General features: G+C 41.5%; 2 protein-coding genes across 3 annotated transcripts in view; both read right to left on the reverse strand.

The window, feature by feature from the left end:
* Positions 1–9,758: 9,758 nt before the first annotated feature.
* slc38a8b (solute carrier family 38 member 8b) lies at positions 9,759–23,916 on the reverse strand. 2 transcript variants are annotated; one of them, XM_070554975.1, is made up of 12 exons: positions 23,668–23,916; positions 23,168–23,248; positions 19,414–19,683; positions 17,870–18,068; positions 17,607–17,763; positions 17,428–17,532; positions 17,253–17,310; positions 12,236–12,350; positions 12,013–12,160; positions 11,729–11,931; positions 10,645–10,696; positions 9,759–10,571 (listed from the first exon to the last, which is right to left on the reverse strand). In XM_070554975.1, the coding sequence occupies exons 2-12, from the start codon at positions 23,246–23,248 to the stop codon at positions 10,469–10,471; spliced, it is 1,491 nt and encodes a 496-aa protein (XP_070411076.1). In that variant the 5' UTR covers positions 23,668–23,916; the 3' UTR covers positions 9,759–10,468. The 2 variants fall into 2 exon arrangements, with proteins under 2 accessions (XP_070411076.1, XP_054588112.2); XM_054732137.2 differs by having other exon boundaries at positions 23,168–23,916.
* A 118-nt stretch (positions 23,917–24,034) lies between these two features.
* The window catches only part of LOC107381583 (neuritin-like protein), a 5,927-nt gene continuing 5,180 nt past the window's right edge, over positions 24,035–24,781 (reverse strand). Inside the window, exon 3 of the mRNA XM_015953329.3 lies at positions 24,035–24,781. This exon is cut by the window's right edge and continues 2,411 nt beyond it. The gene's annotated coding sequence lies outside the window, so the exon portion shown is untranslated.

Below are 24,781 nucleotides of genomic sequence, written 5' to 3' on the forward strand. Positions count from 1 at the left end.
TGGAAACCCAGTCTCCTGTGATCCAGCAAGTGTGTGTCATAACACGTCCCCTTTAACGTGTCCTTTTGTAGCAGGAAGTCCTTTACAGTTCTCCAGTCAGCCCCAAGACAAAATGTACATTGACGTACATGAAGCATTAAAAAGGCAAAGCGAGGTTTAATTCATACATTTATTCTGATCACAACTGAACAGGAGTGTATCGTCACAGCAGAAACGCAACCTAAACCTGACCGTGGAACAACAGCCGTCACAACACATCCAGAACTCCAACAGATATGTACAGGCTCAGATCATTTCAACTCAACGTTTAGATTCCTCTTGATTATCATCATAGTTATTATTATTCACATAGAACTATCTGTCTTTCAAATATATCTTTGTTTTAAAGAGCATAAAAATACAAGTGGACGTTTCACTAGGATGAAAACCGGTGGCTGATCCACCGTCTTGGCTTATATGAAGGGAAAACACTGAAAACTGGGGGCGTCGGCAGGAGTGAAGCCAACTTATTACAGCTTACCAGATTTTTTGTTATTTTATATATTTATTTTAGCTCATACAAGGCTTTGCAGTAGTTACAGAAGGTTGCAGACATTTGGGGGTTAACTTTAAGGGTTAAATCACTTGGACATCACTGACACAAAGGGGCGTTGTCAAAGAAATCATGAAGCTGTTAAACAAAAGGAATAAATAAATACGAAGGCACGGAGATTTGCAGAATAAACACCAGATTTAGAAATAATGGTGATAAAAGAGGAAGACGAGAAGGAGGTCAAGTCGATTAAAGGCAATTTTACTAACCAAACACTAGAGGGTGCTTTAGAAGCACCTGTTTTAAACCTATGTGTGAATGTTGATTGGATGGGCTATATAAAGCCTTGAAATGTAAAGAAATATATTTTTGAAATCACTGTTGTGCCTCACGTGTGCTTTTTGTCAGTGTTGGTCTCTTATGGGCCATTCCCATCTGTACCGGGTCGGCCCGGACCGGGTAGGGTAGGTTGTTTACATATCTGGGTGGCCTGGTATTTTTCCGGGCCAACCAAGGCTCATTCTCGGCCCTCTTCTCGAGGGGGTCTGCTTCAGGCCGACCAGGGCCAACACACCCACTGCTGACAGCAAATTCACACCTTCCATTAGAGCAAGCCTCTGATTGGTGGGTAGAATCAGCCCACATGGGCTTAAGACTAGGATGTGTGGAATCAACCGGGCCAGGCTGGGACCGACTGGGGCTACCCGGCCCGGGCCGACCCGGTACAGATGGGAATGGCCCATTATTATCAAGCATAAAATCTTCATGGGTAGAGATGAACACCGGCGATCTGATTTATGTGCAAGTGTCTTAAGAATTCATAGCTGGTCTGATCCTTAGCGTAACTACGTACTGTACGAGCAGGAGGACACTGACATGAGCAAAAAGCAGGGACTACTCACACGCTCAAAACAACAACAACGCCAACAATAACAGCAAGAGCACCAACAACAACGTGAGAAGAGATGACACGCGGATCAGGAAGTCCAGCGAACCACTGGCCTCCACTCGTACAGAGGAGAAACGGAGGCTACAACGCATCTGGAAAAATGAATCCTTTTGAAATTTTAGAGGAGAGACGGACGCAGAGAGAGCGGTACGTGTTTCAGTGTGCTTTTAAAAATCCTCATCAGAGCGTGTCGTGTTTGTTCATCTCTCCGTCTACTTGCCTTTGAGACAATTAGTGTGCTCAGTTTCTTCGTAAGACTGCATCCGAAAGTTTGTCCAAGCCAGACTTTTTTTGTAGGGATGAATTATTGTGCTTCTCGGTCCACGCAGCAGTCTGAGGCTGGGTGGAGGTAACGCGCTGGGCTGCAGAGGTCAGAGGTTGTGTGGGAGCAGCTTCCTCGCATCAGGAGAAGGAGCCAGAGCTACTGCACCAGATAAAGAGGACTCCCTCTTCAAGGCTACTCAGGAAGCACTTAACATGGGAGAGCCAGACGCTCAAACACAAGCTCCCCAAAGCGCCAGCATTTGGCAGCGCCGTCTTCTCACACACCTACATGTCATGAGGGATGGGTCAGGGGGAGGGGGGCTGGAGATCAAATGAGGGGAGGAGATCAGTCGAGCATCCAGTTGCTCTGGCAAGTCATCAAACATGCTGCCGACGTCATCCAGGATAGAGACGGTTCCTTTTTGGCTGGAAATTTTTGAAAAAGAAATATGGAATAATTAGCTTTTACTGAGGCTTAGATAAACATGCTGACAGAATCAATGAGTCAGGTGTGGAGGTGAGTTCCTCCACTGATGGAAAGCAGCTTTAAGATTCAGTTTATGGGTAACATTCACTATTTTCTCTCTCTCTCTCTCTCACACACACACACACACACACACACACACACACACACACGCACACGCACACGCACACGCACACGCACACACACACGCACACACACACACACACACACACACACACACCTGACAAACTCAGAAACACGTACAATACAGTCGACTAATTGTAAAGATCAACAAAAAGCAATGATAAATCCCCAAATAATAATATAAATCATGATTTTTTTATTGTTTATACTTTAAAAAACTCATGTTTTACAGTTGTTATCATTTTATTGGAGATTGAAGTTTTACAAAGATCAGTAAAGTACATGAGAAATCATGTTTTTATTAGGAGTCATGGCTGCGATGGAGCTTCATAAAGAAAATATAATTGATTAGACTATCTGGACAATGACTAATTTCTTCATTTGAGAGTTTTTTAGTTTTAGGTAATGGTAAAGGGGGGAAACCTGGAAGTAAAGATGATTTTCTACATTTTTGCCCCTCATCCAGACCTAATTTCTGAAATTTCAAATTAGACTTGTTTATTTCAGAAAACAAAACGATAATGTGATGTGTTTTATTTACCCGGACATCCTATGTAGAGGATTCTATTTGATTCTACTCTCCAGCCTGACTTCATGTGTACTCACTCATTTGGCATGTCCTCCTCTTTTATTTTGTGCTCTACAGCCTGCAGAGCTGCAGCCAAAGAGGAGCTGGTCTCCTCCAAACGATTCTGAATCTCTCCCTCTTTCTCCCCTTCCTCCACGTGACCCACCATCTCCTCCTTCGCTCCATCCCTCCTTGAAGGCTACCTCTCTTCCTCGTGTTCTGCTGTGGCAATTTAATTATCAGTAGACCGTTCTGTGGTCTCGTCACTTCCTGAAGTTACTGGTTTCATCTCAACTGAGCTGTTTACATGCAGATGCAGTTGGCTTCCCACCGTATTATCTGGAAGCTTCAGTACGATTAGAACCAGTTCACCTTCAGCAAAACAAACACGTTTACATGCATTTAAAAAAACTGTCTATTAAAGGCAATAGTTCGGCACATGTAGACACATTAGGTGTGTTTCCACTACAAGAACTTCAGGGTAGATTTACAGGAACCTCCCGACACCTGACTGGGCCATCTGACCCTTGAGTTCTGGTAGTGGAAACATACCTACTGACTGTCTTCTCCAACCCCAGTGGGTGGAGTCGGATGGCTGCTACAGTGCCAAGTTCTGCAGGATGTTTCTTCCTGTTAAAGGGGAGTTTACCTCTCCACTGTCGCTACATGCTTGCCTACTATGGGGATTGAAGTCTCAGTGACTTGAAGCAATCTGCTGGGTTTTCTTACATAGGAAACGTCTAACTAATTGGCATAGTGAACTGAACCCATTGTACTGATTAGCAGGTTCAATTGTAACGTTTACTTTGTAAAGTGCCTTGCTTGAGACAAACTCTTGTGATTTGTCGCCAAATACGTAAACTGAATTGAAATAGTTACGCTGCTTAACATTGAATCTTCCAGAACAATATTTGAATATAAATAAATAAAACTTAGTCCAATTGGATTAAAAGTAGATTTTCATCCTGCACCCTGATCATAATCTGTCCTCTGTGCCACATTCCTGTCCTGCTGACATCTATTACGTGGGAGCTATGCAGCAGTTACAGTTCAGTCTGTGGATTAAATGATCAGATGGTGAATTGATGTGAACTGTACATGAACTCAGTAGTTTTTTCTTCTAAATCAGAGGCAGCTTTCTCAAACCGTTCTGATTAACTGATATAAACACCGTTTATTGTGTTCGTTTGCCTCGACCGCCTATGCTTTTTAATTCAGAACACAATAAAAACACAAATGTATTTGGATTATCACCACATACATCTCTGTTAGGATGAATTTAGCACAAATGATCCTATAATGATGATTCTGTGCACTGGTTAAGAGTTTGGCAGCTGTGTTCAGAGCTGAATTGTTTTCTGGAAATATTTTCTTATCTGGGTTTTTGTGAGAGCATAAATAAATAAATAAATAAAGAAGCTTGAGGGGTAATAGAGCTTGACTACTGTAACATACTGTATCAATCACAACCAAGACTGTGGTTTTAAAGGTCATGTGTGCCTTTGGAAGAATGAAATTTCCCCTAATCATAGAAGGACGGACTCATAAACTCATCCTGGGAAAGGGCATCTGCTGCTCATTTTCCTCCATCATTCAGTTGACTTTGGCCTCCTGCGGATCAGAAGATGACACTGTCCTTTAAAATCCCCCCATAGACCGAAAAACTAAACAGATTAATTCAAATGTGCATCCTTTGCACTTAGTGGTACAAAAAAAAAGATATTAAGCAGACACTTTTATCCAAAGTGACTTAAAATTAGTGCACCGATATGAACATTTTGGGCCGATACCGATATCTGATATTACTATCACTGCTATGGCTGATAACCAATATTTGCCGATACAGATATGCTGACATTAATGCTTCTAAAATCAGCAAACTGAAAAGTATTAAAGCTGAATTTACATTATTATGTACACACACCACACACATTTACGCTTCTGAGATGACTACATTCACTGTTCACATGACTAAACAAATACACACCACCCCCCTCTCCCTCTGAAACAGGCAAACAAATGGAGACGAGATGGAAAACATATCGGTTGTTAATATATACCGATCTGTTGAAAAATCACTAACATCGGCCGATACCGATACTAATGCCGATTGTATTGTCCATCCCTACTTAAAGAGCAAATTGCAGGTTAGAGACTCCCATAAATCAATGTTTAGAGAAACATAATAGAAACTCGTTTTAAAAGTTTTTTTTACACAGACGTAAATTATTTAGGCTTTTAGAGTCATTTTTGTGAGAAAGGTTTTTTTTGCCAAACCAAGTGACGTCAGCTGAGGGAGTCCTGTTAGCTTAATCCAGAGAAAAATATGGATTCTAATGTGGCTCTGACATAGAGGAAACTTTGAATGTTAATGATTATACTTATGATGGACCAAAACCATAAAGTTATGAGTTTGCTGCACGCCCCAGAGAGCAGAGACAAACCAGAGGGAGAAACCATCGGCCAAAGCAGAGAGACTGAGTAGGAGCAGTAGCGGGGGGGGGGGGGGGGGGGGGGGCAGCAGGTGAGTAAACTATGCTAGTTTAAACTTGTGTGCTAACAGTAAAAATATTGCACAGATTACTATTGTGTACCAGACAATTAAAATAGTATTGGTCAGTTAATATGATATTAATACTAATGAGCGTCTGTCAGCTGTCTCATACTCGTTAATATCCGTTCACCTAACATAGTTTAGTGCTTTAGAGAGAGGGAGAGCTTCCGGTTCTGGAGCTCATGCGGGCTTCTGTGAGCTGGATCCGACCCATACACCAGAGAGCCAGTCCAGTTGGTATTTTTAAAAGCTACACATGATCCTCTCCTGGTTGTCCGGGCGGCGGTTCTGATCTGATTCCGACCCGGAAACCAACTGGCCCGTTGAGCTGCGCATTTCTTCTGGTGGTCGGTTCTGACCTGGTTCTGACAGTGATCTGAGCTCCAGAAATCCGCATTTCATTTTTTAAACCCCACCACGGGTCTCTGGAGCCCAGCGCGGACCTCTCTGTCCCGGTACCGACCGATATGGGCTACAGAAGTCCGTCTTTCAGCTGCAGAAACGCCCTCAGGCACGGAGATGGAGGCGTTGTTTCTCTTATCTGGAAACCCGTGGACTCAATGTCCAGACAGGCTGGAGTTGGTACAGCCTTCACAAACTATAGTTTATCAACATGAACACAATCCAATGCGAGTAAACACACACACACTGACTGGAAAACATGACCTCTCTACCCTAAAACTATAGCCACTCTCCACACTGAGCTGAGGCAGCGCCTAGCTTCTAACTCCCTTTGGTTACGTCAGAGGTTCAGATTTAGAAAAAAGAGCCTTTTTAGAAGCTTTGCTGAGAAATGTCACTTTTACTAAAAAAACTGCTATTATGTATTTTAAAATTAAATATCCACGATAAACGTTTCAAATGGAATTTTTTTGGACAGCATTTTATATGAATTAGAAAAAAAATGTAACCTGCAATTTGCTCTTTAAAATTAACCCAACGTGTCTGATTTGGGCCTGTGGGAAGAAACCCATGCGTGAAAAGAGAGAAAACGGCTGCTGGCTCTGGCTGCAGGCAAGATTTGAACCCACAACCTTATGTCTGAAGCATTGCCAGCTGCTCTGCCATGTGTCTTAAATCCCTAGATTCAACAAGTCCATCTTTTTCTTTTAAGTCAATCTACCTTTTCATTTTTCCCAACTCCTTCCAGAGATTTTGAGGCGTGAAACTTGGTCAATAGAACTTTTTTGGGTCTACAGCAGAAGATCAAATTTCTAAAATAAGATTAGTTTGTGTTTGGCTTCTGCTGCACAGCTCAGTGTAGAAGTATTGACCTCCTAAAATGCTATTTCTGTCATGATCTGATTGTATTACGAATGGGATGCAGCATCACCCTGATGCACAGCCACAGGTGAGGAGAGGTCTTTCCTTTACCCACGTTCATCGCCTCTGGATCGATCCAGAGGTCAAATTTCTAAATTCACCACCCAAATAAAAACATGAGCTGCAAATGCACACAAAACAAAGTCATCCATCCACAAACATTCACATATTTCATTCATAAAGTCTGAGAGAAGCAGTGATTTTCATCCCAGTTCTCATTTTGAATGGAGACAAACACCAGTAGTCAGGAAATTATGATTTATCTTGTAATGAAACAAAAACCCTTTTTTTATCCAACCTAAAGACAAAAGGCATGCAGATTTCCATCAGCGTGACAGAGCGAACACACGCACAGCAACATGAATAACATCCGTTTTCACTCGGGCGTCCTGCTGCCGTTCTTATCAGAAACAATTACACGTTTAAAAGGGACGTCACCGCAAATTGCTATTTAATTAGTGCCGCCAGAAGCCGGCATTACAAGCAGTCTCTCAATAAGAAGGCAGCTACGGGGGACAGCATAATAATGAGGGCTGGAAATTATTTCTCAGAGGCCGAGATAATCTAACGTGGAGAGTAATTGATGATTTCAGCCTTGCTGGAGGTGTCACAGTCTGTTTGGTGGCTTGGTTCATTTTTAGAACAGACTTTGCAAACATCATCTAAATTATCAAAAATTTCATCCAGAACAGCAGAGTGTCCTGTACCTTAGCCACTGGATGTTTATATCACTGTCTCCTCTACTGGCAGTTTTTTCATGGATTGTGTGATTTTCAAGGATTTGTTTCCCTCCTGCATTTAATGGATGTAATTTGGTCAAATTATATTCCAAAAGACTACACACAAGCAGAATATCACAGTTTAAGATCTTATCCTTAGGAGTAACTCTCCACAAGATTAAAAATATCTATCTAGTACATAACAGATGAACTGATGAAAGCTCCTGTTTTTGCAGGTTTCTACAGAACACTACATTTATTCGATGGTCAGAGGTATGCACACTGACCAAAGGAAAATATTTTAAATCCTTTGGAGAAGTTAAAAAGGAATTTGTTTTAGGGAACTCATATTTGTTCAGATACGGGGCGTGTCCAGGGAGTGGCCTGGAGTAGCCTGCAATCTAATTAGCCACCCCACTGAGTTGTTGCATTGGCCCAATCTCAATACTCGCACTTGCACTCTTGCGCCCTTCATTTGCACGTTCACGGCCAGGGGTGCGAGTGTCCCGATTCTCAAGTGCGGAAGTTGACCACGCCCCCATTGCACTCTTAATCTGCACTTCACCCAAGTCTGCAGCGATGCGGACCTTGGACAAGAGTTTTACCCACAATTCATTGCTGCAGGAGAAAAGGCACAAGTTCCTTTTATGAAAATATGTATTTTCTAATGAAATTAGTTAATTTTAGAAGGATTAGTTGATGCTCTAAAATTTTAGACAAAGCAGTAAATTTATTTCAAATAACTGTTTGGCTGTTTGTTTAGACGTTGTTAATAAAGGTTTTTGGAAGTATCACAGTGACCAGCATCCCGGCATGCATTACGATCGATGACGCAACGCTCCCTGTCTCAATTCTGCAATTATTTGCACACTTGTGTACTACGCACTTGAACCCTACTGCGCACTTTCTCCAAGTGCACTTTTCTGAAGTCCGCAGGGCTCAGTGCGAGTATTGGGATTGGGCCATTGTCCACAAAAGCCTTGAAGTTATAAACCCCAAAACAGTAGGTGGCTGCTTGCACCATTAACATTGGCCTCTAGCCCCTGGACAACAGAACATGTGTGTATTATAAATATAAATATATTATCAGGACTCCCAATCCTTCACCCTCCTCAGCCTTCATGCAGCATACCTGGTCTCATCATTAAGCCCCAGCCAAGCCCTGTTTCCCTGACTACCACAATCAGCTTCTTCACCTGCTCCTGACTCCTCAGCTTATCTTACACACCTGCTTCCCCTACTATATATTCACCAGTAAACCACCAGTTCCCTACCAGATTATTTACAGCCCTGTCAGTAAATTCTCCAGTGATTCACCCTGCCTGATTTCTGCTTTTCTGATTGTTTTTCTCCTGACCCCTGCCTTGCCCGCAGCCTGCCATTTCGACCTTCGCCTGTCCCCGACTCTGTCTCCAGCCTCGCCCTCATGGTAACTCTGCTGCAAATAAAGACTTTTTTTAAATCTATTTTTACAGTGTTTGGAGTCTTCACGAGTCTTCTGAGTTCTGTTCGTGACATTTTATATACATATATATGTATATATATATGTATATATATATATATATATATATATATATATATATATATATATATATATATATATATATATATATATATATATATATATATAATATTTACAAAAATAGTATTTATAGTCCTGGTCCACGCTCTACTCCAGCAAATGCCACCAAGAAGTTTCTTGCTAATCACCACAAAACGGATAGAAGGATGTTCAGCTCTAAGACCCCAGAGCTCTACACAGGAAAATGGCCTCAATTGAAATGATATAGGGGCATAAAGCGAAATACCCTCTAAAATTAATGTCTGGAATTATAAAAGCCTGCAAATACATGATACGGATGATACTACGCATGTGAAGGAGAAATGGGATGCATCCTTGCTGCAGAAAAGCCAATCACACGTGTTTTGGTGTTGTCTAAATATTAGTCACTTCTTGGATGACTTTGCAGGAGTCATGAGGGAGGTACTTGGATAGGAGATGAAGAAGAACCCACAAACTTTATATATCTGGGCTTGGCATCAGAAATCCGACTAGACAACCTGCACAAAGTTATGCTGCCAGGAAGAAATCTGTACCAAGGAATCAGCATCAGAGCCAAATTATATCCATGTCTCGTTGGATGGAGATTGTGGAAGAAACACAAATGATGGAAAGAAATAATTAAGACTGAAAATGCCAGTCTTTGATTTGAGATGGAAGAAATGGAAAGCATACAAACACCACGATTAATTAGAATTTTTACTTTACTCTGAATTAAACATTTATTTTTTCTTATATGTTGTGTTCTGTAAGTATTATTTTCCAAGTGATGAGGAAAGAAATACTATGAATAATCAGTAAAAAACAAAAAAACAAAAAACACACACACACACAAGAAACATGGCAAAACACATCATGCTTTGAGTTAAATGAAGAATAAATGTCTGCAAACATTGACCATCCATGTGCAGGCAGTGAAAGCTTCAGATCTTCTTTGATTCATATTAATCAAAAGTTAATTGAGGAAAAAGGTCAGAATAAGAATTTTTGGAGAAAATATTAAAGCTTGTATCACCTGATTTTATGTATTCGCAAAGAACACTTAAATTGTTTGTTTTTCTCAACAATTTTACAGGATGAGAATAAAAACAAGTCCTTTTTTTGTCAATGTTGTCAGTAACAGATTACATTTTCTGAACAGTGCAACGCTGCCCCCTAGCAGAGATCAACATTATCTACTGCAATGATGAACAATTTCAATAAAACAAAAATCCTTACACTCAAATATTTTCATTTGTTTTTCATTATAAAATCTAAACCTAAGTCAAAAAAGCACAAGAAACACAACATCATCAACATATTTCTTTAGACATTCATAATCAAATATCTATATTTACAAATAAAAGCCACATTTACTAATGAACCATTAAGGTACAAGAAAGATGAGTGATCTAGAATTTATGGGAAATCTCCATCACAGCGATGGTGGTGCTCTGTCCGAAGATGAAAGCTCCAACCGTGATTGTTACGACCCCCCAGACGGTTAAAACAGACCTGAAATAACGAAGAAAAGCAGAAATCAGGAGAAAGAGGCAGACTTTAATTAGATCTAAACCCACACACTCACCTGACTCTGGGAGAGACATCCTCAGTTTGCATCGTGAACACCAAGCAAAGACCTGCACATAAGATTTGTGGAGAAAGAAGATGAAAGGTGTGGTTCACTCGTTTAATCAGTACATTTGCAGTGGTCTCTAGTAGAAATGAATGCCTTGCACATTGTATTCTAGGAAAAATGTTTTACTGGTACACCATTTCCAGGAACTAACAGTGACTAATGTCACAGCTGAGCTTCAAACTGCAGGTTTTGGAGTCTTATTTCCTGATGCTTGGACATCTCGCCTCTGATTGGATAACAGCAGCACGACTCTACCACAGATTTGCAACGTAGATGTTTTATCTCCACAAATAACACAAGCCTGGAGGAGTTCTGCAGTGTGGTGAAGTTGCTGATGCTAACGGTTGGCTTCAACGAGTTGGGATGTTTCCTAGACTCTAAAACAACAGCCTTCCCCGTCGTGAGTCAAGATGGGTGATTCCATAGAGTGGCATTGTGACGTAAATCTGTCAGGATGTTCAAATCCTAGAGTTTCAACATCCAGTTTCTATCAGAACCTAATGCAGGAGATAATTGTAGGAGACTATTTTCATGTTCAGCCCGCATGACAAACTCATTGACCATTTTTATTCAGAAATAATCATTGAAATGGGTTTCAGTGTCCCACATATTTAAAGCTTCTGATTTGTAAAGTCAGATTTTTAAAACCTTCAAAGAAGACCATGAAGTGGATTGTTTAGTGTAGAGCTGCAGGAATTTAGAGGTCTTACTGTTTTTTACACTTTAAAATATGCATTTTCATCAAAGTTTCTTGTTGGTAGCACAAACTGTACAGTTACATTTGTTACAGAATACATTTAATGCAATTAAACATTCATATGGACTGCATCTTTGTAATGTTAATTTAGAAAATTACCTTCAAACAAAAAAATGTATTAAAAAATGCAAATTCTCATCAAATTATATTTCTTTCATTCAATGTTGTTGAAAATAAAATAAAATATAACAAAAGAAAAATTAAAAGCCAAACACAGAAAATACATCAACCAGTTTTCAATCTGATTAAATGTTACAGATTAAAGTTCCTGCTTACCAGGAAAGATGAAGATGAAAAAGGCGCTGATTCCTCCGATAATGCTGATGACGTCGGCCATATCTGGAACAAACATGGCAACGAGAAGAGTAAAGCTGATCCAGGCCACAGTCAGAATAACTCTGCAGCGACTCTCAAACGAGTGTGTGACGATTCCTCGGCGACGTCTTTCCACCCGTAACATCAGATTCAGGATTACAGATCTGTTGCATGCAGACACACACACAAACACATGAAAACACTCAATAAAACCAAACTTCTCCCTCACGTGGCAAACCTCCTACCTGCCCAGGAGAAGTATGATGGGATAGATGGTGATGATAGAAATCCCAAAAAGAAGTCTGGAGATGACCATGACCACGTCGTTCCCTGGATATGACATCAGAATATCTGAGGCAACTTCTCTACCAAATGTCATGAAGCCATAAACACCTGGAGAGGGAGAACGTGGGTTTGACGCACGGCCATCAGGTGAAGTTAAGGTGGATATTTGATAGTCAAACTCACCTGTGAGTGTGTAGATGAGCAAGCAGAAAAACATGGAGAGCACAGCGATGACCACCCAGTGGGAGAGCTTTTGGTTCTCCATGCTGCTGTAGATCGCTATGCAGGCTTCATGGCACTGTAGTCAGACACACACACACACACACACACACACACACACACACACACACACACACACACACACACACACACACACACACACACACACACACATATGGGATGTGTGTGTGAGGGGAGAAAGCGAATGAGAGGAAGTTCGGGGTAGGTTTAGGAAGTTTTAATGTGTTGATCGTGGGTTTTTTCCCAGATTGTTGGTGCTGCTGTGACTTTGAACTTAAGAATAAACCAAGAAAGCAAAATGCTGTCTTGTTTTGAACCATAAAAACACAACGCTAGCACACTAAATTGCTATACGATTATGTAGGTGTTACGTTAGGAATCATCGACAACAGGTTGAAAAGGTAAAACCGAACCCTCAGCAACGCGGATTGTGTGTTCCTGTATTCTGGAAGTTCAGCTTGAGTGGGAAAGACAGAACAAAGTGGGTTGGACATTTAAATTGTGTATTTTCAAAAAGTTGCTTCATTGATCAGCAAGAAAAAGCATCTAACCTTCATCATCAGGTTCTATCTTTTAAACCCTCTGTTTGTCACTGAGTTTGCGTTAGTGACATTTCTGACTGAGAAATATCAACACAATATATTTGTGGTTACTTACAACTTCATTCGGCACAGATTTTACCGCTGACGTCGTTAGCCCCCCTATCATTTTGGTTATTTTATTTTCTTCAGTTAACTTTTTTTTATTTGTTCACATCTACATGCTCAACACAATCACAACACGTGTAGTTGGTACAGGAGTTTTTTAGTCTGAAACAGAAATAATAATGAATGAATATAGAACTACACAGTCGCACACAGGAACTATCAAGAAAGGACTTCCTCCACTTCCTTAACCCCGACAGCTTTGTTGACAAGTCGGGGGCAGGGGCGATACAGCAAAACCTAAATATTGATGAGCAAACCCTGCTCAGCGCTCATGTAAGTCACTCAACATTACATTAGGGTAAGACAGCAACAGCGGCACACCGTTAACGTTTCAAGGTTATAGTTCAGACTTCAGAGAGAGGAAAATGCTACCGCACCGACATGGTAATGCTAACTCCGCTAGCATGTTTACATGCCGCAAACCATAATGAAAAGCTTTGATGTCAAGTAAAATGGTCGGAAAACTCCCCTGAAGTGACATGATTAACGAGCCAGCCAGTTCATTTAGTGACTTAGTGCCACCATCTTGAGCGTACAGTAATGAGTCTGCACAAACATAACCTGCTCTGCGCTTGTGTGCAGGAGCTGCAGCCCTCTGTGGGCTCAACTCTGTCTCTGCGCATGCAAATCTCTCCCTGCTCTCCTCAACAAGTAGCCTCTCCAACAGTCAATCACAGACAGCTCTGTTTTATCCAATCAAAGCATGTCCAGGAAATACTGCTTTACAGAAAAACACCCATTTAACAGCTTCTTGAACTGCTTTCTGCTGCTGGTTAGCTACCAGTCACCATCCACTGCCTGCAAAATACTTTGTTGTAATTCATGTGTCATGATTAGGGTGACCATATTTGACTTCCAGAAAAGACACATTGCCCATTCCTAAAACTGTTAAATTGCACTCTTTTCAGTTAAAGAGGACTTTTAATTTCAACATATAGTGTTTCTTCTCTGTTTGGTTAGACATAAATGATCCCTTGATTTGTGAAAGGAAGTGAACAGTGGAAATGTCCCAGGAAAAGAGGAGGGTTAATCAACCTAATTAAATATAATTATATAAAGTCCTCTTTATCTGAAAAAAGTTCAAATTTCCTGGCAGTATTTCCTGGACATGCTTTGATTGCATAATAGAGAGCTGTCTGATTGGCTGACGGAGAGGCTACATTGCTTTAAAAATTGCAAATTGAGCAAGAGCAGGGAGAAATCTGTGCAGGCAGAGACAGAGTTGAGCATGCAGAGAGAGGGCTGCATACGACTGCAGAGCAGGTTGTGCTCTTGCAGATTGATCACTGCACGCTCCAGTTGGTGGCACAAAAATCACTCCACACTAAAAACCTGAATCAGAATATGGCCGAATGTGTATATTATTGACCGTTTTTCTATATTATATATTTTTTCTATAATATATATTATATTATAGTTACATATATGTATTTATAATGTAGTAAACAGCCAATTTTATATATGTCACACATATTAGGGTTAGGGTTAGCCTAACCCTAACCCTATCAAAACCTATATGTTTATATGAATTCTTTCCATGTGGGTTGTCAATTGCTTAATATTTCCTATGTTTACCTATGGTAAAGAAAGGAGATATTGTACTCATCTAACTAACATAAATTTTGGCAGCTTAATGTGACGTTATGGAAAATGCCATCATCATGAGCAACCAAACATAGGCTATATTAGGCTAACAGTTGTCCATATTCTGTACCATTTATCCACCAATGTCTGTTTCAATTATTGTGAGTGAAAACTAAATGGCAATGGAGCATTTGTCTTGGCATTAGAAATTGAAAATGCTTTTTGATGTGTTGGTTAGATGGATATATGAAGATCTTTTTAAGAGAGTGAGTGAGGAACAGGAGAGAGACCAGGTGGTTGATGCTGAGGAGATCTGCATGGTCAAGGTCAGTGGTCTACTGCGAAAACAGGGACGAGCGCACTGTTATGAGCATTTACCTGAACACAAAGTTCCCAAGCAAAATTGAACAGTTTTCTATTTAGGAGTGAACAGGTAAGAGAACTTGAGAAAAAAAATTATAATTATCTATCTATCATCTATCTATCACTAGGTCAGGGTACATCTGTGGTGCTTCTGTTGTTAGACATGATGGCAGCCTTCGACACAGTTGACCATGCGATTCTACTGGATCGCTTGGAACAATGGGTTGGGATCAAAGGGTCTGCTCTGGATTGGTTTAGATCGTATCTCCACAACAGGACATTCTGCGTTAAACTGGGTGATGTTTTTTCTTCTTGGGAGGGGCTCCGCTGGGGGGTCCCGCAGGGATCGATCCTTGGTCCTCTTTTGTTTGCCATTTATCTGCTTCCTCTGGGGTCAATCTTTCGTAAACATGGCCTATCATTCCATCTCTATGCTGACGATTGCCAGATTTACTCTCCATTGTGTCAGGAGAAAGGTCACTCTATCCAGTCCTTTGTGTCCTGCATTAACGAGGTGAAGTCTTGGCTAATGGCCAAAGTTCTGCATCTGAATAAGGGAAAGACAGAGCTCATTGTTTTTTACCCCAACAGCAGGAATGTGGATCGTCATGTTGATCTTGGCCCTCTTTCTCCCTACTCGAAACCAGTTGTCACCAGTTTGGGGGTGAAAATTGATGCTGGACTTAAATTTGATGCACACATCAACTCTGTGAGCCGGTCCAGTTTCTTTCACCTGAGACGCCTTGCAAAAATCAAGCCTATGCTGTCAAGAGCCCACCTGGAGTGGGTACTGCATACATTTGTAATTTCTAGGCTTGACTACTGCAAATCTCTCTAAGCAGGGTTGTGTCAGTCATCACTGCGTCGCCTACAGGTTGTGCAGAACAGCGCAGCCAGGTTCCTGACTGGGACCAGGAAACGGGACCACATCAGTCCGGTTCTGGACTCCCTGCACTGGCTTCCGGTTTGCTATCGTTCACATTTCAAACTCCTCATCTTTGTTTTTAATTTCTTCCAGGGTGGTGGTCCCCCCTATCTGGCCACTCTCCTGAACAGACATTCCCCATCACGCACTCTGCGCTCCTCCGACCAAGGCCTGCTCGCTGTCCCTCGTTCAAGGTGTCGTACTCGCGGGGACCGGGCTTTCTCTGTCCTAGCACCGTCACTATGGAACCAGTTGCCACCCTCAGTCAGGCTGTCCCCATCTCTGCCAGTCTTCAAGAGTCGCCTAAAAACCTAACCTCCTCAGCTTGGCGTTCCCTGAACGTGTTTGAATTTGGCCCCCTTTTATGTTGATTTTGTTTCATAGTTTTCAATGGTTCACTCTATCCCTTGTTTTACAAAGTTGTCCTGTACTACAATGTTTCACCTTTTTTTGTAATTTGTAATCTGAATTTTGAATTGCTTTTATTTTCTGATTTATTCACTATATTTAACTTTCTGTACCATGTTCAGCGCCTTGGGCTTCCTGACAGGGTTACGGAAGGCGCTTTATAAATAAAGCATTGATTGATTGATTGATTGATTGATTGATTGATTGATTGATTGATTGAATTATCATCTGACCTGCAACCTTATGTCAAGTTGTATCTGTATAGTTGACTTTCTGTATTATAAGTTCTACTACTTGCTGGATATTTTTATATACACTGTTATTTTGTCTTGTAATTGTTAATTACATACTCCTTTATTCGATATCATATCAGTGTTATTCATATATTAAAACTGTCAACTGCACACTCATTTGGCAGAATAAAAGTTTGACAATTATTCATTTGTTCTTTATTGTCACATTTCAGTAACATTTATAATTAAACAAGTTGTAATTAAACAAATTAAATAAATGACTACAACATTTCCCCCTGTTAAGTGCAGTTGACTGAAATGAATAGCTTTATTTGGAAATATAACATATCTAATTTTTAATGGACTTACATAAAATCTTTCTTCAACATAGACCCCACTAATGAACTGATTGTTATTTTTTATAAAAAGAAGAGAGAAAATGCACAAAGGTAGGAAAGGAAAAGAAAGTGATAAAATAATTGGCTTTGTTAAATGTTCTTCATATAATGAATTAATTGACAAAGTTTTTGCAGGGCGTGACAAAAAATGTTCAAGGTCAAGCTCCTGGGGCTAAGCCCCCCCCCCCCCCCCCCCCCCCGTCCATGGATTTTACTGCATGTAATAAATGCAACTTCACAAACTATATTGGATTACTTCAAATTAAATGTGCAAAGAAAGAAATGGTTTGCCAAACATTTTATTGCTTTACATGTTGGGTTGTGTGTCTTTTGTGTTTTTACCTGGAAGCCGAAGCAAATGGTTGGGACGACACTGAACATGGATGCCCATGAACTCAAACTGAAACACACACACACACACACACACACACACACACACACACACACACACACACACACACACATTAACTAATGCACATGACACAGTAAACAGGTGGCACACATTAGAGTCACCGACCCTTGGTTGTGCTCTGGAGTTATTACAACTGTGTGACTGTCCATCAGGTAGAACTTCACAACCACAGCAACACACAGGTAGGTAGCAGCCAGCGTCCCTAAAACACTGACACAAAGAACAGCAGTTTACAGAATAAACGTGGCGCAGTCGGCAGGGCGTGTCACAATAAATCTTTGCACCTCGTGTATTTCTGGATGCCGATTTCTTTAGGGATGGACAGTGGCAGGATGATGACGAGGCACGTGATGAAGAGGGCAAAGCGCTGGTCTGTGTACCAGTGATGAGGCATTTCAGCCTCACCTGATCCGGTCACCGTCTCAAATAAGGAGACACACACTGGAAGGGAAAATACAAAGCAGGAACATGAAGGCAAAGAGATGAAGAATCCCTTATAGGCATACTCCTGATTACAGACGTAGATCTGTTAATGCAACCACTTAACATTTCTCCAGCTGGTCCTGCACCACCACCAAGAAGGCGACACTTATCACGAAGAGGTTGAAGCAGAAACAGACCTCACAGAGCTTCCCAACAGCTCGTCCACACACTTCTCTCACCACGTCCTGATAGGTTTTCTGTCTGCTGACAGACGACGCATAACCCAGGATGACCAGGCCGCTGATGAGGAAGACCAAAGACACCTGGAGGAGACACCTGGAGAGTTCTGTTGGAGCATCCAAGTATGCAAAATGCTTGTTTGACATTTTTCTAGGAGTTTATACCCACAGCTGTCGCTGTTTTTAAAACGCGTTCTGTCAGTTTACTCTTAGAGGAACACGTTCTCTAATCTGTTTTAATGCACAAAAATAAACTAGTTTTAGCCTAAAAATGAAATTTCTGTCTGTTGAGCTGATTCGAATGTGAAAATGAAAATTCGTTGTTGTCATCTTTTGATTATTTGTGACATTTTCAACTCGAATCAGAAGCAAAGTGGTAGATCTGACCTCTATAAAAGGATGGAATGTTTTTGTTTTATTAGGATTTTGAAATCATTTAAACAAACATTTAAAGGTAAAACTTATTTCAAATCAGTAAACTTTTTCATATCAAGATGATGTACTTAAAGTCATACTATGCAACTTTTTCATATTTTAAAATCATTTTCTCGAGCCAGTATGTGCTAAAATGAATCTTTACAGGGTTAATGAAAAGTCACTCAGACCTCCACCGACCCCATGTGGCCACAATACTGCCCTTACAACTTCCTCTATGCCTGTCGGGTCCCAAGTGGCCTGTCACCGTTTTAGATGTTGAACACGGCTGGTTTGTTTGATTTAGTGATGAAACGCTCCTGTAGATGCTAATGAAGGCTGAGGAGACATTTCCACAGGTGTTAAAAAGACGGAAGGTGATAAATTTCACTTTTGTTTCTACAAATGGGCTCTAGGGGGTGCTAAAAGCAAGCCAAACTGCAAAGTATTCCTTTAAAAAGTATCACTTCACTAAAAGCTTTATTCTAACCAGATAATAATAAACAACTGATATCTTTGTTACATTCGTTCTGTGTTTTCTATCTGATTTCATTTTTTTGTGATTCTTCATTATACACAGAGATCTGTGTATATCGACAGCATTTGACCATTAAATGACAGAATTACGAAATATTAAAAAATGTTTAAAACAATCAGGAGAGTCTTCAACTTTTTACAAAGAACTAAAATAACACTAACTCTGGATCTATACTGTTTAAGAATAAAGTTCATGGTGTTACATGTGCTCTGATCATTCTTGGAAAGCTTTTTAATAAACACACACACACACACACACACACATTTAAATGGTGTTTAGGAGATTCATTAGAGCGAACGCATGAAAAATATTTCACATCAGGAAGAGATGTGATCTTTGTCGTTCACACACAGCAATCAGGCTGACATCAAAACTAAGCCACTAAATCTTCTGATTAAACAAATATTAGCTGAGTCACTGTTTCTTATTAGGTAGCCTAGCAAAGATTTAGATAAAAGATTTTCATTTAGAACTCACCAGCTCCACCATGATGGCTGTGGTCACCCCTCCTGCCTTCTCAAAGGCCCAGGGGAAGTTGAGTAGCCCGGCTCCCAGAGCAGACTTCAGCATGATGAACACAGCTCCGAATGAGCCGAGCCGGGGAGGGTCGGTGTGAGATGCAGACCGGGCCAGCAGACTGATGCTCTCCCGCGCCAGTTCCTCCATGACCCCAAGCCAGAGTCCAATCTCACAGGAGAACCAGGAGCAACACTTGTAGCTTGTAGATGTGGTGAGACGAAACATGGACTATATAGACACACACACACACACACACACACACACACACACACACACACACACACACACACACACACACACACACACACACACACACACACACACACTGTCTTAATTTGACCATTAAGCATTTTGCAGTAAAGTGACAGATTTGACATTAAAGTGAGAAAGTTTGCATGAGTCCACTCTGCTCTCTGTCCCTTTCATGTCCAACTAAAGCTTCTAAACCTTTCAAATAAGCAAAATAAAATATATTTCAACAATGTGAGCAAACAGAATAACAAATCACATCAGAACAAGTCTGGAGTCTGCCCGTGGTTGCTGATTACTGGGATCATCAAGGACAAAATCTGCAGATAAGATTATTTAGTACAATAGAGCTAATCCTAAAAAGATAAATGACAGAAAGATTGAATCGGTAGGGACCGAAAACCTGAGGTTGTCAATACTGAATGAGATAGCTGACAGGTGAAAAAGAGAAAAGAAAACTAAGATTAAAATAAGCTAATTAAAACTCTAAGCATGTAACCTCTGGGAGAAAAACAAAATGACGTAGGTGTAGCATGAGTTAGTTTCATGTGCATTCATCGTGGTCATGGATTATAGCTCAGTAATAGAGCTCCAGTGAAATTATAGTGGATTATTTAATGTTTACAGGAAAACGTATTTCAAACTTTAACCTTTTGTGCTTGATTGTAAATCCACAATCAAATAAAGCAAAAACCTTTTAAAACAATTGAGCTCAGTGAATGAAATCCTCCATTTTTGCTTTAATATCCTTGAAAACTTTACTTTAAAATTATGCTGCAGGCACTGCTAAATAAAAATGGGATTCTGAAGGTAAAATATCTCATCTATACCTATATTAATGTTGCATATTCTAGCTCTGAGACGACATTATTTACTGGGTATAAAGACTGGATTTAAACATACCTTCAATGAGCCAATATAAATAAAAAAATCATCTTCGTCTTTCTCCACTTGTCTGGGTCCGGGTCGCGGGGGCAGCATCCCAACTAGGGAGCTCCAGACCGTCCTCTCCCCGGCCACCTCCACCAGTTCCTCCGGCAGGACCCCAAGGCGTTCCCAGACCAGATTAGAGATGTAACCTCTCCAACAGCCGGGCCGTTCCTCCCAATCACACCCCTCCAGGTCATGCTGTCATTGCCCATGTGAGCATTGAAGTCCCCCAGCAGGACAATGGAGTCCCCTGATGGACCACTATCTAGCACTCGTCCCAGGGACTCCAAAAAGGGTGGGTAATCTGAACTGATATTTGGAATATAAGTACAAACAACAGTCAGGACCCATTCCCCGACCCGAAGGCGCAGGGAAGCTACCCTCTCGTCCCTCGGGGTAAACCCCAACACACAGGCAGAGAGTCTTGGGGCTAACAAAAAGCCAACTCCAGCCCTCCGCCTCTCACCCGGAGCAACTCCAGCAAAGGAGAGTGTCCAACCCCTCTCAAGGACTTGGGTTCCAGAGCCAATGTTATGTGTCGAGGTGAGTCCGACTATATCTAGCCGGTACCGCTCAACCTCTGCCACAAGCTCCTACTCCTTCCCCGCCAGCGAGGTGATGTTCCATGTCCCAATAACCAGTTTCCTTGTCCGGGGATCGGACCGCCAAGGCTTCTGCCTCGGTCTGCCACCCGATCCACACTGCACCGGACCCTTCATGTTCCTCCTGCGGGTGGTGGGTCCACAGTTGGATGAGCCCATGTACTCGGTTCGGGCTGGGCCCAGCTGGGCCCCATGGGCCAAAGCCCGGCCACCAGACGCTCGCTCACGGGCCCCAACACCAGGCCTGGCTCCAGGGTGGGACCCCGGTAACCCTCCGGGCCGGGTACTCCGACTCTTTGTTTTTATGTCCGTGAAAGGTCTTCTGAACCGTTCTTTGTCTCACCCTTCACCTGAGACCAATTTGTCATGGGAGACCCTACCAGGGGCACAAAGTGCCCCAGACAACATAGCTCCTAGGATCATTAGGGCACTCAAACTCCTCCAACACGATAAGGTTCAAGGAGGAGATAAATAAATTTTAAAAAATTTAAATAAATATACAACCAAATTAAAACGTGGTTTTAAAGCAAAATCTAATCAAATAGTGGCAAAAGACTTACCTTTATATTTTATTATACCATTCATTCATTTGTTTAGTAAATTTCTTTTGGCATCAAATTTCACCTCATGCTCCAAATACTTCAAACCTTAGTTAAAATTATTTGGTTTATGAATCCAACCATCCATCCATTTTCATCCGCTTATCCGAAGTCGGGTCGCTGGGGCAGTAGTGACCCAACTCCTCTAGAAGGCGAGAGGCCCAGACTTCCCTCTCCCCAGGCACTTGGGCCAGCTCCTCCGGGGGAATCCCAAGGTGATCCCTGGCCAGGTGAGAGAAATAGTCCCTCCACCGTGTCCTGGGTCTACCTTTAGGTCTCCTCCCGGTTGGACGTGCCCGGAAAACCTCACCAGGGAGGTGTCCAGGAGGCATCCTGACCAGATGCCCGAGCCACCTCAACTGGCTCCTCTCGATGTGGAGGAGCAGCGGGTCTACTCCGAGCCCCTCCTGAATGACCTAGCTTCTCACCCTATCTCTAAGGGAGAGCCCAGCCACTCTTCGGAGAAAACTCATTTCGGCCGCTTGTATCCGCAATCTCGTTCTTTCGGTCACTACCCAAAGCTCATAACCATAGGTGAGGGTAGGAACGTAGATCGACCGGTAAATCGAGAGCTTTGTCTTCTGACTCAGCTCTCTCTTCACCACGACAGACCGGTACAACGCCCGCATCACTGCAGATGCAGCACCAATCCGCCTATCAATCTCATGCTCCAGTTTTCCCTCACTCATGAACAAGACCCCGAGATACTTAAACTCCTCCACTTGGGGCAGGACCTCATCCCTTACCCGGAGAAGGCATTCTATCCTTTTCCGACTCAGGACCATGGCCTCAGATTTAGAGGAGCTGATTCTCATCCCAGCTGCTTCACACTCGGCTGCGAACCGCTCCAGCGAAAGCTGAAGATCACGTTCTGATGAAGCCAACAGGACCTCATCATCTGCAAAAAGCAGAGACCTGATCCTCAGGCCACCAAAACGGATGCCCTCCACACCTTGGCTGCACCTAGAAATCCTGTCCATAAAGGTTATGAACAGAATCGGTGACAAAGGGCAGCCTTGGCGGAGTCCAACTCTCACTGGGAACGAGCCCGACTTACTGCCGGAAATGCGGACCAAGCTCTGGTTTAGGAATCTGTTGTGGTTTATTTTATTTTTTTAATTTATTTATTTTTTTTTTTTGCTTTTGTGGCTTCTTAAAAGACATAAGACTATGAAGTAAATATACAATGACTAGTCCTGACTGTTCAGAGGAGGAGAAAAACTCCCTTATCTGAGAAATGTGTTACTTCTTTAGTAACAAAGGTTAGATTATGTTGTGTTCTTTTTTAACATTAAATATATAAGCCCAGAGCTGGTGTGTTATAAATCTTACAGATTTTCTGTTCTGGAGTAGTAAAATCCTGCCATGTGTGCATGCGGAGTCCTTAATCCCCCTCCGTGTTTGATGTATCATCTGTTGGAAAGTAGAAAATCTCTGCATGTTGCTCTTCACCTTGTGTTTTTCACAGAAAGCAAATTGTTTCGGAACAAAGGCACGATATAGTGGATAAACAAGCTAAACCAGATTTATGTTCTAAACTGGTAAAGGTTCTGAGTCATCCAGGTCACAGTAATCCAAAAAGGGTTAGAATGAAAGCAACTGCTTAGTGGTTTATTGGAAGCAAAACATCTTCAAGAAACCAAAGAAGTCTATTTGTCTTCATTTTAACCTATTTGGATTTTTTTAACTCATTTAAATTTCTTTAAGTTAGTGAACAAGCTGATCTTAACCACTAAACCAGTGAACACTGGGTGACCTTAATGTTAAATCACAAGCTTAAGCTACGAGAAAACACAACAAATCAAATTGATTCAGCAGCAAAATGATCTGACCTTTGACCCTCACCCGGTTCATCTTCTGGCTCCTGTTGAAGTGAAAGTGCTGACGAAGCAAAACAAGTCATCTTTCACTTCCAAGAATAGTTTTAAGGATCTGAAGAAGCAACCTGCAGCGTTGTGATGGAGCGAAGACAGATGAGATTAATATGCGAGAATCAGCTGTTATGAAACTGTTTAGGAGTATTAAGGAGACATATATTTGTGCATGTGTTACCGTTAATCTCTGGAAATATCCATTGATGCAATGTTGAAAATAAATAAAATGATGTCCAGTCATAGAATATATATATATATATGTATATATATATATATATATATATATATATATATTTTTTTTTTTTTTTTTTTTCAATGACTGGACAAAATCAGGTCTAAAGTACATAGGGTGCAGGTCTAGCATCTTTGGGGGATGCCATTATAGACGCCATGTTTCCTTCTGGCCAGCTCAGGATCCTGCATCGTCACACTAGATTAGTGTTTCTCAACCCTGGTCCTCAGTGCCCCCCTGTCCTGCATGTTTTCCATGTCTCTGCTACAGCACACACATATTTGCATTGCCTCCTTCGCATGACATCAAGTGCTGCAGAAGCCTGTCAATCACTCAATTATTGAAGTCAGGTGTGTGGCAGCAGAGAAACAATGATGCTGGAAATGGCAACATAGAAAACATGCAGAACAGGTACCAGGGTTGAGAAACACTGAACTAGATGATTGGCTGGACGTACGACTTATGGAAGTTATGTTCAAAAACATTTAGGCAGTAAAAAACACTAACTTACGTGACAATAAAACTGCTAAACTCTTTCCAAAACCTATGTGAAAGAACAGAATAAAAAAAGAGATACAATATATTTTGGCTGAGTTGTATTGCTGCAGGACCCCGAGCAGATCCTGAGAGTACAACACCAGAAAACTAGCATCAGCTTAGCATTCTCTCAATGGAATTAACTGAAGGACCATCAAAGTCTGAGTAGTCACATTGAGGTTTCATGCTTTCTGCTCCACAGGAAACAAGATTTACCGTAAAGTTTCTCTAAACTAACGGCAGTCATGGCGACATGGTGTAAAACTACCCTGAAATGTATGTACTGCCCCCTAGCAGCAGGAA

The sequence above is a fragment of the Nothobranchius furzeri genome, chromosome 9, assembly GCF_043380555.1.
Source record: "Nothobranchius furzeri strain GRZ-AD chromosome 9, NfurGRZ-RIMD1, whole genome shotgun sequence".
Lineage (NCBI taxonomy): Eukaryota > Metazoa > Chordata > Actinopteri > Cyprinodontiformes > Nothobranchiidae > Nothobranchius > Nothobranchius furzeri.